Consider the following 16,315-nt stretch of genomic DNA (forward strand, 5'->3'; position numbering starts at 1 on the left):
AAAGACAATGAGTGTGACTATTTTTTTCACGCTAACATAAAATAAAAATGTGTAGATCTATAAAGGGTTGAGAGTCGTACAAAGTTTCATGCCATTTGGACAAAGAGAACATTTTTTAAAATTCAGCAAAAGTCATTTGCGGGTTAAAAGGTCCCAGAAGAAAACCAGAGGGTTAAAGGGATGGTTCTGAGTAAAATTAACCTAGGGTCCTTTGCACCATGACCTCGAGCCAAACACCCCCAGAAGCCTTTTCCCCCTCGGTCGAACATTATTACAGTTAGAGCTTATTTAGAGACATCAGCCGGATGGGTTAGTGCAGGCGCTAATGGATCCAATGATGAATCTCGTAAATTACCCCACTAATAATGCCCAGAATGGCACCAAACTTCTACAGTAAAACAAATAGGTTCTGTACTCATAAAACGAGGCTTTGGAAAGTTTGTAAGTACATCAGGAGTTTATTTAAATCACACTTGCCTGACGGCTCATGCTAGCGCTAACCCGGACACCGACGTCACTTCAGTGAGTTGAGGAAAGCCCGTAAAAGTCCTGCAGAAAGCGATCATGAGGATGGAGTGTAACGACGCCCAGCTCCAGGAATGCACTCATATTTTGTTGGTAGTACCAGTTTATAACAGTTATTAGTTAACACTAAGTTGTTAACACTTCGGAAAAAATAATAAATTGTCGTTAGTTTTGTTCACATTGTCATGTTAATTATAATCGAATGCATTTTGTTTTATTGACCACAATATTATCATTGATATTTGTTTGAGAGGGGCACTTCTGATTCATTTTGAAAAAGGGGCTCGAGCACCAAAATCTTTTGTAGGAGACTTTGAGCTTTGTAAGTTTGTAGATCTTATACATGCAAAAACATCTACATAACACACTAAAGAAAAAGAAAACATGAAAACACATCATATGACCCCTTTAATACATTAATACACATGTAATGCAACCATTATTAAAAACATGACGTATAAACTTGAGCTTCCATTGTTTTCCAAAAATGAGCTTGAACTGTTTCTTCTTCTTCTCATAATTATGAAAAATGAATATTTCATCAGTCTTTGTCTCCCTCTGCTGGTACAACACAAACACAGAGATATTCAGGCTCTTTATTTACTCTGTGACAAAACTCAGAGCTTTTTGAGTGACTGTGCGTTTATACACATAAAATGATTAATCTCTGAATGAGAAACTGTAATTTGCTGTGAAATAAAAGGTGTTTCACTGCCGCCTCATCAGGTCTGTCAGAGGATCGCTGAGATCTACATGAAGTCTTCATTTCTAACAGTGAAGTCACTGTATCTTCAGTCTCTGTTGATTCTGTTGACTGAGTCTCTATAGTGGATCCTTATTCACCATCAGATGATCAGCAGAAGATCAGACTGTCTTCTGATTGCCAATCCTAAAATAAAACACACACAGTCACATATGCAGTATGAGATATTACATCGGTCACATCTTTTCATAAGAAAACTAACTAGATAATCTATATTAATTCATTCTCAAGCATGATCATATCGCTTCTATCTGATGCTCAAAGTCACTTTACAAAATCAAAAGCACATGAAAGGTCACTTTCACACACCGGACAGCTGATCCAGAACCAGCAGAAATGACCATTACACTCACTACACATTTAATATCAGTTCATAACAACCCAGATCTCAGATTATCACACACATAAGGCGTCTTTACACACAAACCAAATCTGAAGCGGCATAAAATCACAAAATGTGCATTTACACAGAATGTTTATTGCTTCTCTGACGCCGAGAACATAAATGCATTTACACAGGAATTAGTTATTAAAATCGCGGGAAATAATACTTTGAACATTACTATTTTAAAACTACAGTTTTAACAAAGTGTTATAAAATGAATTTAAAAGTAATTAAATATTAAAGAAATAAAACTCAAGATAAATAAAAACACAGAATGTCAGATTTCCTCTGTGTGATATAGCGATCTCACGCTCTGATGTTCGTCATAATTCTGTGGTACTGAGAGCTATTTTCTATTTCTTAATAAAACTATTCCAGATGGAACAAATGCTACAAATATATTATGAATTATTACACCGGGTCGATCACCGCAGGATTTATTCATGTTTTCAAAGAGCCAGAAAGAACAATTCTGCTGTCGTCAGCGTTTCAGGCAGTGTGTGTGTGTGTGTGTGTGTGTGTGTGTGTGTGTGTGTGTGTGTGTGTGTGTGTGTGTGTGTGTGTGTGTGTGTGTGAAATATCGTCCTCAAGAAGATGATTTCTGGAATATAATATCACACAGTGACGGCGAATAAGCATTAGCGTATCTGAGAGAAATGTAGAAGCGCGTTGATCTGCCAGTCTCTTCAGAGGAAGATTACACACGGCGAAAGCCAATTGATTACACACGTCGACTCTGTTATTCTGCTGGTTTCTTCACGATGTGAGTACAGGACACTTTTACTTTATTGTCTCTTGTTGGCTGACATTTTTTAATTTGGCTAAAACAATATGGATTATGGCCGATATTTTTAGTCTTCCGCTTCTTGATTCCATAGACAGTAAAAGAAATGGACACAGCGACCCCATTGGATTCAACGGAGACAAAATGAAGCCAATTAGAAACTCTTACTTCCTGGGGGTCCAGCGTACTGCGCAGACTCAAACTGAGCTCGACGACGTAGATGTGACGTGAGCAAACCGTCTGTCTTCTAGTGGCTGTGCCAAGATCAATCTGAATCATTCCCTTCTGAAACTCGCAGAGACGGAGAGCGTGAGTAGGAGCTGTCCATGAGCTGGAGCAGGAGAAACTTTTTGTAGGTGTTCTGATTAATTACTTTGTCATTTTGCCTCCACGTCCCCCCGATTGCCCGCGAGCTTCTACTCCTGTCCATACGGTAATTTCCTACTGTGCGACAGAGAGTCGCGTGGCTATGACGCAATCGTTAGCCTACTTTTACAAAAACTGCTTCTACAGGGCCATAACGTAAGCTACAAGGTAATGGAGCCTTTTATACATTTTCGTGTTTCTTTAGAAATAAATAATGGACAAATGGAGTCTTTAAACGCCTCAGATGTGAAGTTATTCGCTGTCAAAGTGACGCCAAAATGAATGGGAGTCAATGGGATGCTAACTGCAGGTGGGGTTCCGCTAGCCAATGGCGGCGCCCGGGGGTACCTTCAAAATAATCCAAATCCCTGCCCCCCTGCTTGATTCTCGCGCGCGCGTTTGGTTGTCATGACAATGGCGTAGTTTAGAGCGACACAAGATCGCGTTCATTTACACTGAACAAAACAATATCAGAGTCATCTTTGACACTCGGGGCTGAGGCGGGTCAGACCCGGCATATTTTAAGTCTGCTTTCATGCGGCATTGTGTCTTTCCACAGAACTTTGAGCAGACACAGAGCCGCTTTAGAGCAGCCTTAACTCGCTGTGTAAAGATGCCTATAGAGACAGTTAAAGGGTAACTAAACCCTAAACCAACTTTTTTTAGTTAATGATCTGTAAGAATGGGGCTTTATTAGTGCTGGTCATTGATTCGAGTAACTTTTTTGACATTTGGGTATAAAGTGTTTTAATTCTACAATATATGGTGTAAAAACGTCTGAGTGCTGCCCTCTTCAGGTTGAACGGTGGCTACTGCAGTTAAATTTTCCTATTGGATGTTGCGGTACTGCGTGATGTAAGCAGGTTCCAGCTCACCACGCCCTCCCTTGGTATGAGCTCACCACGCCCTTGGATGAACTAGCGTAGATTTATCTGTATTTAGTACAGTGGTAGGTGTAGTGTTGTTAGTGGCAACTGCACAGCTTTCCAGCAGACTTGAAATTAGGCGCCAGTGGTTGAATGCGTGGCCTGGAAGACCGTGAAACCTGCATTTTACGCGGAATTGCTTTTCCAACTCAATAGAGGTGGAAATGGGCTTCTCCACACAGCTCGCGCTGAAAAGCGACGCAGTGCCAAACGCTGCTCCTCCTGCATGGACTCCACCACCGCAGCGGCGTCTTGATGTGAGTGATCATATATATTTTAATCACAATTTATGGTTAGGCTAAAGGTAATCCTCTGGGGTCGACAAACGCGCCAGCGCATTTTGCTGGATTTTTTCACATAGCGGCAAAATATGAAAATGCCTATAGAGAGCACGCGCTATTGACATCCACTCGATAAAACTCATCAGATGCATGTACTTTACGTCGTCTCGCGACCCTGTGAGTCACTCTCCATTTTAGAGAGTCTGACAGCGGGTCTCAGGTGCACGCCCCCCCGCTCACGGTTCGTCCCCTCTATCTCCGCTGGGGTCTGCCCACTTTTCTAGCATTTTTCAAATATTGCCAGTGGGTGGAGTCAGGCTCTGACCAGGGGTTTAGTTACCCTTTAAAGGGGAAAAGCTGAAATAACATTAATATTATTTTCACAATCAGTCACAACAGTATGAGCAGAATTACACTCATATTAAACACAGTTTAAAGTTCAGAGACCTACAGAAACTGAAGCTGAATTAAGACTCATTATCTGATGATCTCAGACAAAATATCCACACACACACACACACACACACACACAGTGTTACTGAACCTGATACAATTTACTTATATTTCTAGTGAGTAAATCAGCCATTTGAACTTTAAATAAAAATATGATGATGAAAATCATTAAACTATTCTTACAGTGTCTTCAGTTTATAATGTGGATCATCCCTCAGATTCTTTAACAGCTTCACTCCTGAGTCTCCTAGATTATTAAATGACAGATCCAGATGTCTCAGGTGTGAGGGGTTTGATCTCAGAGCTGAAGCCAGAGCAGCACAACCTTCATCTGTCACACCACACCTCCACAACCTGTAGAGAACAATGACACACATTAAGCCTATATCCAGAGATAAACATGACACTTAAAAAAATAACATAATCCTGTCAATATGAAACATATACAAATACTCATTCGTTCACATTGTGAAAATTCATCAGTTAGGATTAGAGGATTGATTATAGAGTTTGTAGAGTATAAAAATCATTATTTCTATGGAAAGTCCCCATAAAACATGTAAACCCAACGTGTGTGTGTGTGTGTGTGTGTGTGTGTGTGTTTTAGCAGGGGAGGATTGGGACGATTCTAAGGGTCCAGCAGAACTCCATAATTTCCTGGATGATTTTGGTATTTACTTACGCTATAAAGAACCGGTATTCATTATAGTGTGTGTGGCAGAGCAAGACAGAGGAGAGAGAGAGGGACGAGTATAATTGTGATATAATTTGTATTGATCTCATACAAATGTCACACATCTACGTCCCTTCAGGACACTGACAGTAAAGATGGATAGTGACAGAGAAGACAGAAATTCTCATAGCTCTCCTCAGAAAGACGCTTGTTACCAGACATGGGGGACTCGAGTCATATGACTTGACTCGAGTCAGACTCGAGTCGCAAATTTAAGGACTTGAGACTTGCTTGACTAAATAAAGAAAATGACTCGACTTGACTTTGACTTGAGACCCAATGACTCGAGACTTGACTTGACTTGAACTGTATGACTCGAGAATGACTTGATATATATATATATATATATATATTTTTTTTTTTAATAATCGCAACATCAATTGATGAACAAAATGAAAGCAACGGAACCATTGGCGTCAGTCATCAGATTCTGCGCGATTGCTATCGCTGCACAAGCCCAGAAAAAACATACATCACGGTGAGCGCGCTAAATACAAAAACATCTCCCCGCATCGTTTCTTTTTGGATATAAGCACTAGAAATTGACCATATCCATACAAGAAGATTTGCTGTACGCATAATAAGAGGCAAGGGATATCGGACGACCATCACAACCTCGAACAGTCGAACTTCATTCACCACGTCTAAAAGTAAGCTATGGCTTATTCAGAATATATGACAAAATTCAGAATGTGGTGGAAAAATTGCCCTAGTATGAGTTATTTTTATAATTAGGCCTATAACATATGATATTAAATAATATTTCCAGAATATTGGCGCGATTGCAAATGTGATAATGATTTTATAAAACAGTTCAGTAAACAAAGAGTGAATATTGTGATGTGACATTTTAGACATAATATTCCAGATATTCTCTGTTTTTGCTCTATTTCTCCAATGACAATAGTTCCAAACAAGCCACAGAAAGAGTTATGTGTATTTGTGATTCAGTGACCTAGTTGCTTAGTTCCAGAACGAATCTGCCTTTTTGAACAAATCAGTTGAATGAATGCTTTTATGACTCGTACATTAAGAGGTGATTTGGCGCCACCTATTGGCGGTTTTAACTTCATAATTAAAAATAGCTTATATAAAGGGGATGCCAGTTTGAAGAATGCCATTTGGTGGCATATGAACCATTATGGTTGAATCGTGAATTGTTTAATACCTTTTAATGGTCTTCTGCAATGTTTGAGGCATATTTATTTTTTCATGCTTTAATGTTGGCCTAATTTCAGTTACATTTACATTTTAGGCTATGTAGTTTGAAATTTTATTTATTTTTTATTTTTTAGATTTTTATTGTAGTAACCACTCAGCTGTATGTGGAAATGCATATTTAAAAAAATGCTGCAAATAAAACCATAGTCCACAACTTCTGTAGTTTTAACTTATTTTAATATATAAATTCATTGAAATCATCAAACGTTTGTATGACTTGCCAGTGACTTGTGACCCAAGCTATGACTTGACTTGACTCCCAGTGACTTACTCCCACCTCTGCTTGTTACACACACACACACACACACACGCGCACGCACACGCATACGCACACAAACACACACACACACACACACACACACACACACACACACAGTTTGATTGTGTCGGTAGTTTCTGGCCAACCAAGCGCCCGCAGTGAGTCTCGGCCTGACAGCATCACGGGGGAAGCCTGCAACACACTCAACTCTTGCTCCATGGACACACACACTTGCGACCCATGAACGCCTCTCTAAACTACTGCCTGATTTTACAGTTTGAAGCGTCTGTCATAGAGAAACACCGTGTGCTGTCATGAAGAAGAGAAATGTCTTCTCATAGGATAAGAACACGCAGTCTCATTAATAATACACACACTGACGTGTCATCGATGTACTATAGTGTTTCTCCAGGTCATAATCTGTGACATTGACATGATGTAGACTTTAAACCTGGAGAAAAATCTCTACAGTTTCCAGTTTCCCCCTAAAATTAAAATGAATGGACTGTGTTAATCCTGACTGTGCTGAGACTGAGTGTGTTTAAAGTAAAGGCTGTTAAATGTAGATCACCATGTCAAAGTGTCAGAGATGGGAAGCACAAATACTACGTTACTCAAGCAGATTTTTCAGATATTTTTACTTTACTATTTATTTTTGTCGATAACCGATATATTGGCCAATAAATCTAAATTCATATTTTGATATACTTTGATAGCCTGTGTAGATAAACAAAAGACTCAGCATTAAAAGCCATGTCCCAAACACTTCAACATAAATCAGACATATACAATACAGTAGCCTAGCCCTCTGGGGTTCCTCATGTTTTCGTCACACTTGGGGTCTTCGGGTCTAAAATGACCCGGAGGGGGATTCAGATTTTTTTTTTTCCAGTAAAATCAATTAAATGTATTTTTGTTCAATAATATTTTTTCTTTTTTTTTCTGTGGTGTTTTGAGAGAATTTTATAATAATAATTAATATTTATGCAATAATTATGTTCTATTTTTCCCCATTGAATATAATAGATTTTTTTTTTTATTATTATTAATTCTTTATTTCAGGTTAAAGTAGAGACTAGGCCTATAGAAAACAATTTTTGGAGTCAGATTGGTGCCATCTGGTGGATGTAGTGAGCATAATTATCGTGCAATATCATATTTTAACCACTAGATGGATTTACAGCTCTGAATTCTAGCTGTTTTTGCACATATTTGACTATTTTTTTCAGGTTGTGGATTTTAATATATAATAAGAGATTCTCAAAGACTATTTGTGTCAAGTTTTTTGTTTGGTTGGTTGGTTTAAATGGTAATTTGAAGTGCCAGTTTTACTTTATAATACAGTCAAACCTGAACATTGCATTAGAAAGACAACAAATGGAAAGCATTTTAATTCCCATTGTTCTAAAGGTAGTGTAGGTAGGATTTTTATAAAAAAACTTTTTTTCAAATTTGTTTAATCTGTCTTTATATACCAATACATAATTAAAATGTAAGTGCTCTGAAAAAGAGAGTATAAAAATCGAGTGACTGTAGACCTTTTAATCTGCAATAAACACAGCTCATTATTTCCATTCGGGACGAAACAATTGATTGGTTTGGGCGACTGTCACTCACTCTCGCAACCATGGCTACCACCCCTGTTGCTAGATCTGCCCATATGCGCGCGCACCCGTTTGATTTGAGGAGTGCAAGTCAAGAGATGCGCGGAACCTACGAAGAGTAAAATTATGGCAGAGAAAGAGCATTCAAAATTCAAAGCACCTGCATATGCAGTCAGCGAAGGCAAACAAGGCAAAAACTACTTCCTCGGACCCTGGTTGCCCGCACTCTTGAACGACCTCCTCTGCTTCGCCCTCAACCCCGGACCTGTCCTCGAACCGACGATGCGGGACTTGTCACCGGACTGTAGCGTTAGTCCTCATCAGAGTCAACAATGCTTTCATCATGGAAACTCTTTCATGCAAAACACCGTATATGTTATGAATCTTACACGAAATTCACCTTCATCACAGTGTAACTGATGGTAATGGAAAAACGTGTATCAATGCAACCTGTTTTTAGCTGTTATATAGCTCGTTACCTATAAATATAGCTCGTTACCGAATCAAACAAAGTAGCCTATATTTTAAACTTTACCAGTATCGATATGCTAGCTTGATAGTGAGTACTAAAATAAATCTTATTTGTTTATATTTATAGTGATAGAGTTAGGTATTTTATTACATGTGATTCTGACATGATGTCACTGTATGCACTGCGCTCCTTCCTCTCCGCTCGTCTCAGGTAATAAATGCGTCTTCCAGCTGAGCCTGAGCGTTTGGCGTCGCGCGTTCATGTGTTTTGGGGGCGTGGCTTTGGAAGGAGCTCAGAAGGGAGGGGGTGGGAGTGAATGGAAATAATGAGCTGTGTTTATTGCAGATTAAAAGGTCTACAGTCACTCGATTTTTATATTTTCTTTTTCAGAGTACTTACATTTTAATTATGTATTGGTATATGAAGACAGTTTAAACAAATGTGAAAAAAAGTTTTTTATAAAAATCCTACCTACAATACCTTTAATTCTAACTTAATAAAAATACAATTCTTTCAGTCATAACATTTTTTTATTAACCTTCTATAATAAACATTTTCATTAAAATTATTTTTTGTACAGTTCGATGAACAGTAACTCTTATTCAAAATTGGCAACAGCAATTATGAACAAAAAACTAAGGCATTTTTAGAGTTTTGTCTGAGTGACATACACAAAACTAAAGACTCATAACTCCAAAACTATAACTAGGAGAGTCTAAAGGTAGGTATCGTTCGAAAGAACACTTTTCAAATTTTTTGAAAATATAAATTACATTACATTTGGACATTCTCCTGCCGAGAAACTGCTGATAAAAGACAGGAAATATATAGAATTTTTTCAGTCTAGATGATTCATTCATGAACAGAACATATTTTTGCCAATTTCCCATTCATTTCCTATGGCGGGTCATTTTAGACCCGAAGACACTGAGTGTGACTTTTTTTTTATGACCACTTAGACTTTTTAAATCCTGTCCCCAATTCTTTTGGGTCTTCATATACCAAGTACCGTGACGGTACGCAACTGCTTTTTGTCGACATTTAGAAAAGAAAAAAGAAAAAAAAAAATCGCAAAAGTTTCGCGCAAATCTGTAATGGAAACGCCCCTAGTGACAGTTTCATGTGAGAGTAACGTATGATCTTACCCCAGTGTCTCCAGTTTACAGTGAGGATTCGCCAGTACAGCAGAAAACAGCTTCACTCCTGAGTCTCCTAGATTATTCTCAGACAGATTCAGATCTCTCAGGTGTGAGGGGTTTGATCTCAGAGCTGAAGCCAGAGCAGCACAACCTTCATCTGTCACACCACACCTATACAACCTGTAGAGAACAATGACACACATTAAGCCTATATCCAGAGATAAACATGACACTTAAAAAATAACATAATCCTGTCAATATGAAATATATACAAATACTCATTAGTTCACATTGTGAAAATTCATCAGTTAGGATTAGGGGATTGATTATAGAGTTTGTAGAGTATAAAAATCATTATTTCTATGGAAAGTCCCCATAAAACATGTAAACCCAACGTGTGTGTGTGTGTGTGTGTGTGTGTGTGTGTGTCTGTCTGTGTGTGTGTGTGTGTGTGTGTGTGTGTGTGTGTGTGTGTGTGTGTGTGTGTGTGTGTGTGTGTGTGTGTGTGTGTTTTTGTGTGTGTGTGTGTCTGTCTGTGTGTGTGTGTGTGTGTGTGTGTGTGTGTGTGTGTGTGTGTGTGTGTGTGTGTGTGTGTGTGTGTGTGTGTGTGTGTGTGTGTGTGTGTGTGTGTGTGTGTGTGTGTGTGTGTGTGTGTGTGTGTGTTGCGGGTTATTCAGAAACGACGCAGGGCAGAAACGCAAAATCACCAAGTGACAATAAAACTAGTCCAGTGATGAATATATTTAGGCTTTCTGAAGACTTGGAGCCGATTTCTGTGAGGAATCGATCAACATTTACGATGTCGTTCTAGTCATAGATATACATTTGTAATGATGTCCGATTCGTGAATGAATCATTTGAGTCGGTTCATTGCCGTGAATAGGAGAAACCCGTTAATAAACCAGTCTAGATGATTCATTCATGAACAGAACTGATTTAGTTTACCGAGTTCAAATCACTGATTCAATGATCCTGTCAATGTTTTACTGAACACTGTCTCAGGAAAGACTGAATGGTCTGGTCATGCTGTCTATTAAACACGATTGAGCACGACGGCTTGATTTCAAAGATCTGATCAGAGAATGGTGTTGTACTGTATGCAGTATGTCATTATAAATGTATAATTTTAGTTCATTTAATAAACTTTCAAATTTAGTCCTTTATTTTCTCTTATTGAATAATAATCGCTATGCTTGTAGATAATGATTGTTGTTATATGTGACAATCTTTACGAGATGACATGAACGCAGCATATGAGTGTTGAGTGTCGTAATATCCATGTCAAGTGGACGTGTGGAAGAGCCGTGAGACTGAAAGCACTGAAAGCCCTCGCGCTGCTCATATGCTGAGAGAGAGATAAGACAGTAGAGCTGCACGATTCATCTTTACTGTGATCTCCATTCAAACACACACACCATCTTCTTCAGATTCCTCTGTCTATTAAACCTTTGACTAAATCATATCGCGATATTGTAAATCTGTGTTGGCGCTGCCGCTGACCCAGAGAGAGTCGTCATGAAACAGCTTATTGGGAACAGCGGGTTGGGAATCGTAAGACATTTTCCGGTTTCGGTTCCCATTCAATAAAATGATTAAAACAACTAATAAAACACAGCAGTAAGGGGAAAATGCACAATCCTGTGTGTGTTTATTTCTTATACTTGTCAAATGAGTTTAACAGACTGGTAATGTCAACAAACTTTTGCAAAAATAAGGAAAATCAACATTTCTGCATCCTCTTGGAGAATGTGGGACTCTCCTATAGCTTACAGTGTCTCCAGCAGTGGAGAACACCCTCTCAGAAAGGGGAGAATATGCTTGAACACACATGTAAGATCCAGACAGGTGAAACATACTATTTTTAAAATGGGTTTGAATGATTGATTCATAAAGACTTCACTTGTTTCACTACTGGATGAATCAGCGCTCTATCAGTTAATAAACTTCTCTCTGTTTATGTCTCTGACGCGGTGAGTCCCGCAGGCGCTGGGCTAACGTTACTCCGCCGCGGTGCGACCCGACCGCTGTAAAGTAGGCCGAGTCTAAACGCTTATTACAGGCTTACCGTAGTGATTCAGGATAGGACAAAAACACGCTTTGAAAAAAGCCATTCATGATGTACTCGCTTATTGTATAATACAATACCATCATATTACAGACAACTGGTGTAATTATGCAGTTGTGGAGACGAATGATGATTCCAGAGCAACACATGCAGATACACTACCAGCCAAACGTGCGGGATCGCTAATATCTTTAAGGTTTTAAAAAGAAGTCTCTTCTGCTGCATTTATTTCATTAATAATAACAGTAATATTGTGAAATATTATTCCAATGTAAAACAGCTCTTTTCTATGTGAATATATAGTAAAGTGTAACTTTCTATTCATCAAAGAATCCTGAAAGAAAATTGTACACGACTGTTTTCAACATTGATAATAATAATAATGAATGTTTCTTGAGCATCAAATCATCATATCAGAATGATTTCAGAAGGATCATGTGACACTGAAGACTGGAGTAATGATGCTGAGATTCAGCTTTGATCACAGGAATAAATTACATTTGAAAATATATTAAAATAAAAAAACAGTTATCTTAAATTGTCATAATATTTAATAACATTACTGTTCTTTTGTATTTTTAATCAAATAAATGCAGCCTTGGTGAGCAGAAGAGACTTCAGATCCAGATATATGGATATATTTTCTTTTTGTATTACCGTCATGTTCACTTTGTTTCATTTTCCATAAGAGTGTTATAAACACTCACTTCCAGCCAATGGTCGCACACGGGTTAATGATATCGGCGTGAAGCGACACAAGTGCGTTCTGAAGCTCACACCAGAAGTGATGCGGAAGATGAGCGGCATTCCTGTGAGTTTCACAGTTCGCTTATATCACGCTTCAGAACGTGCTGACGTTTAAGACAAACATGAACTCGTGAATGTGTGTGTGTTGGCCGGAAGCAAAGGCTTATACTGTAAAAAGTTTGAAATATTTGTTTCACTTCAGAAGCACTGATTCATCAGCTGGGGTTTATGGATTACCGTCATGTTCACTTTGTGTGGTTTCTGAATCCACTTGCATTACATGGACTCACAGAGATGATTATTTGCTTACACTACAATAAGGTTTCATTTGTTACACACTAGTTCACTACATTAGTTAACATGAACGAACCATGACAGATTCTTCTACAACATTTATTAATCTTAGTTGATGTTCATTTCAACATTTATTAATACATGTTTGAAATCAAAAGTTGTGCAGATGTGTCCATTAAGAATCACAGGGAAAGGGATTGGGCGATTCGGCCGTGGTGAAGTTCTCTGGCACATGCCGTACATCACCAGTAGGGGGCAGTCCTGTTTCTCTCTCAGTTATAGCGGCACTGAAGACAATAATGTGCGATGATGTGTTAAACTCTCTCTGGCGCGTATTGACAGCAAGCGGCGAGCTCATAAACGTGTGAGAAACACATTTGTAAGTAGAATATATTGTTTATGAACAGCTCAAATAGAAATAAAATATTAATGATTCAGTTATCAGTGGTTTTTACATGCTTGTCATGGGCGTTTGTAGCATAAAAGAGTGTTACAATAACTTTTTAGTGAACTTATAAGTGCAAATATCCCGTCCCATTTTATCAGCGCTAATTCCCACATTGTGGAATTATTACACTGTGAATTCATTTCTTTGACATTTAAATAACATATAAAAGATCTTTTCCTTTTATTCCTGCCAAGAGAGTAAACTCTTACTCCGTAATTTATGCTCATACAGATAAAAGCAAGACATAATTCATAAATTTACAAAAGATATTCAGATTTTGTAAAATAACAGAAACAAAAGTAATGTCTCTGTTTCCTTTATAGATGTTTGGAGCGCGCCACAATGAGCTGAAACTCAGCACGGTTTCTTTCGTGTTCTAATCTGTAATATTTAAGTGAAATATATTTCAGCCTTTTTTAGAAGAATCTGTCTAATATTTATTTTCCCAACAAAACATCAAATCAATAGAAATAAAAGGTTTTAGTTTAATTCCATTAACACAAAAATACGACAAAATGGTCAAAGCTTTTATTTTTTGAAAGTGGTCATACATCTACACTTCAGGTGTGTGTGTGTGTGTGTGTGTGTGTGTGTGTGTTTTGTGGCATTACACTGCAGTTTTTAGCTTCTACACTCCAGTGTGTCCACCCTGATCCTGAACCACACTTGAAGAGCTTTAAACAGCATATTTATGTGTTTGTGTTTGTATTGTGTATTCAGAAGTGTCGGCCCAATAGTTCAGCCTGATCTCAGGGCAGTTTGTACGGTGGTGTATTGCTGACACATACATATTATTTTATCCACTCAATTATGATGTAATAACGAGATGTTATGTCATTTTAACTCATGTTTCTGATCCTGCGTTTCTTCTGTATTATAAACGTTCAGAAACCGGTTTGATTAGAACAAATACAGATTAATAACGTTATTTTGTGTTACTTTTTTTTGTAGCCTAGTTTATAATAATAATAATAATAATAATAATAATTAGGCTATAATACTACTACTACTAATAATATCTCTCTTTTCTTTTCTTTGTTTAATGCCATGCCAGCTTCTATGGATATATATATTCAAGGTGAGGAACAGGTTTTTTATTTAAATAAAACTAAAACGAATTAATTAAAGTGAAAAAGCCTACATTCCTCATTCGGCACGAATCCAGATGTTTCATGATTTGCGAATCAAGCTGAACTATTAGGCCTATTATGTAGGCTAAGCTTTGTACTCGGCATTATTGACGTAAAATATCATCTTCCCCATATAACAGCGCAGTGAGGCGGTGGACACGCTGAACGCCACAGATTATATTACAGACTATTCAGATTGAGCGCTGGAACATTTTATATGTTTGACTGTATTTTATTCAGAGGCGAATAGAGGAGATTCCTTAACTTTTAAAATTAATTTTACACTCCTATGGCCAACTTTCTTTATTAAAAAATGGTAACACTTTATAATGGGCTAAGGTTTCATTTTGTTAGCATTAGTTAACATGAACCAACAATTAATGAACAATATTCTACAGCATTTATTAATCTTAGTTAATGTTAAGCTCAACATTTTAAAAGACATTTTTAAGATCCAAAGTTGTATCTGTTAACATGCACTGTGAACTAACATGAACACTAATATTTTATTAACTAACATTAATAAAGGCTATTGCTCTCTGTTAGTTCATGTTAGTTAATGCATTAACAAATGAGACCTTATTGTAAAATCAAGTCAAGTCAAGTATATTTGTATAGCGATTGTATCAAAGCAGCTTCACAGTATTAAATTAAAATAATACAACAAGGTTTGTTTCTAGTGGAATTTATTGATTTATTGAATTAAATATCCCCAGAATATCCCCAACTGAGCAAGCCAAAGGCAACAGTGGCAAGGAACCGAAAAACTCCATCAAGTGACCTAATGGAGAAAAAAAATTGGAACTGGAGCTAAGCCGTTTAGGGCTTTATAAGTCAGTAGCAATACCTTGTAATTAATACGGAACTTTATAGGTAACCAATGCAGTGATGATAAAATCGGTGTTATATGATCATATTTTCTTGATCTAGTAAGAACTCTAGCGGCGGCATTCTGGACTAACTGTAGCTTGTTAATTGAGGATGCAGGACAACCGGCTAATAAAGCATTACAGTAATCTAGTCTCGAGGTCATGAATGCATGAACTAACTTTTCTGCATCAGAAACTGATAGCATATTACGTAGCTTAGCAATGTTTCTAAGGTGGAAAAAGGCGGTTTTTGTAACATATGAAATATGATTTTCAAAAGACAGGTTACAATCTAGTATAACACCCAGGTCTTTTACTGTAGAGGATAAAGTAACAGGACATCCTACTATATTAAAGTTGTATTGTGAGAGGTTTTGTGGGCGGTTTTTTGAACCGATAAGTAGTACCTCTGTTTTGTCTGGATTTAATAAAAGAAAATTACGCGTCATCCAATCTTTTATATCGTTAACACACTCTGTCAATTTGGATAATTTAGCGTTTTCATCCGGCCGTGATGAAATATAGATTTGAGTGTCATCAGCATAACAATGGAAACTAATTCCATGTTTCCTTATAATATTTCCAAGTGGCAGCATATATACTGAGAATAATAGAGGGCCTAACACAGATCCCTGCGGCACTCCATAGTTTACTGGAGTTATGATCGATTTTTCTCCATTTAAATAGACAAAATGGTAGCGGTCAGATAAGTATGATCCGAACCAGCTTAATGCTTGTCCTTGAACACCAGTATAATTTTGTAGTCGATCTAAGAGTATTGTGTGATCTATAGTATCGAACGCAGCACTTAGATCAAGTAAAACTAGTATTGAGATACAGCCTTGGTCAGA

The 16,315-nt window shown here is 37.6% G+C and overlaps 1 protein-coding gene across 1 annotated transcript in view; it reads right to left on the reverse strand.

The window, feature by feature from the left end:
* LOC311302525 (NLR family CARD domain-containing protein 3-like) overlaps positions 1–16,315 on the reverse strand; it is a 150,222-nt gene that overhangs the window by 105,344 nt on the left and 28,563 nt on the right. The window contains exon 9 of the mRNA XM_084428476.1: positions 9,918–10,091. Within this exon, the coding sequence (XP_084284602.1) occupies positions 9,918–10,091 (174 nt within the window). The remainder of the gene's footprint in view (positions 1–9,917; positions 10,092–16,315) is intronic.

The sequence above is a fragment of the Rutilus rutilus genome (assembly GCF_951802725.1).
Source record: "Rutilus rutilus genome assembly, chromosome: 13".
Classification (NCBI taxonomy): domain Eukaryota; kingdom Metazoa; phylum Chordata; class Actinopteri; order Cypriniformes; family Leuciscidae; genus Rutilus; species Rutilus rutilus.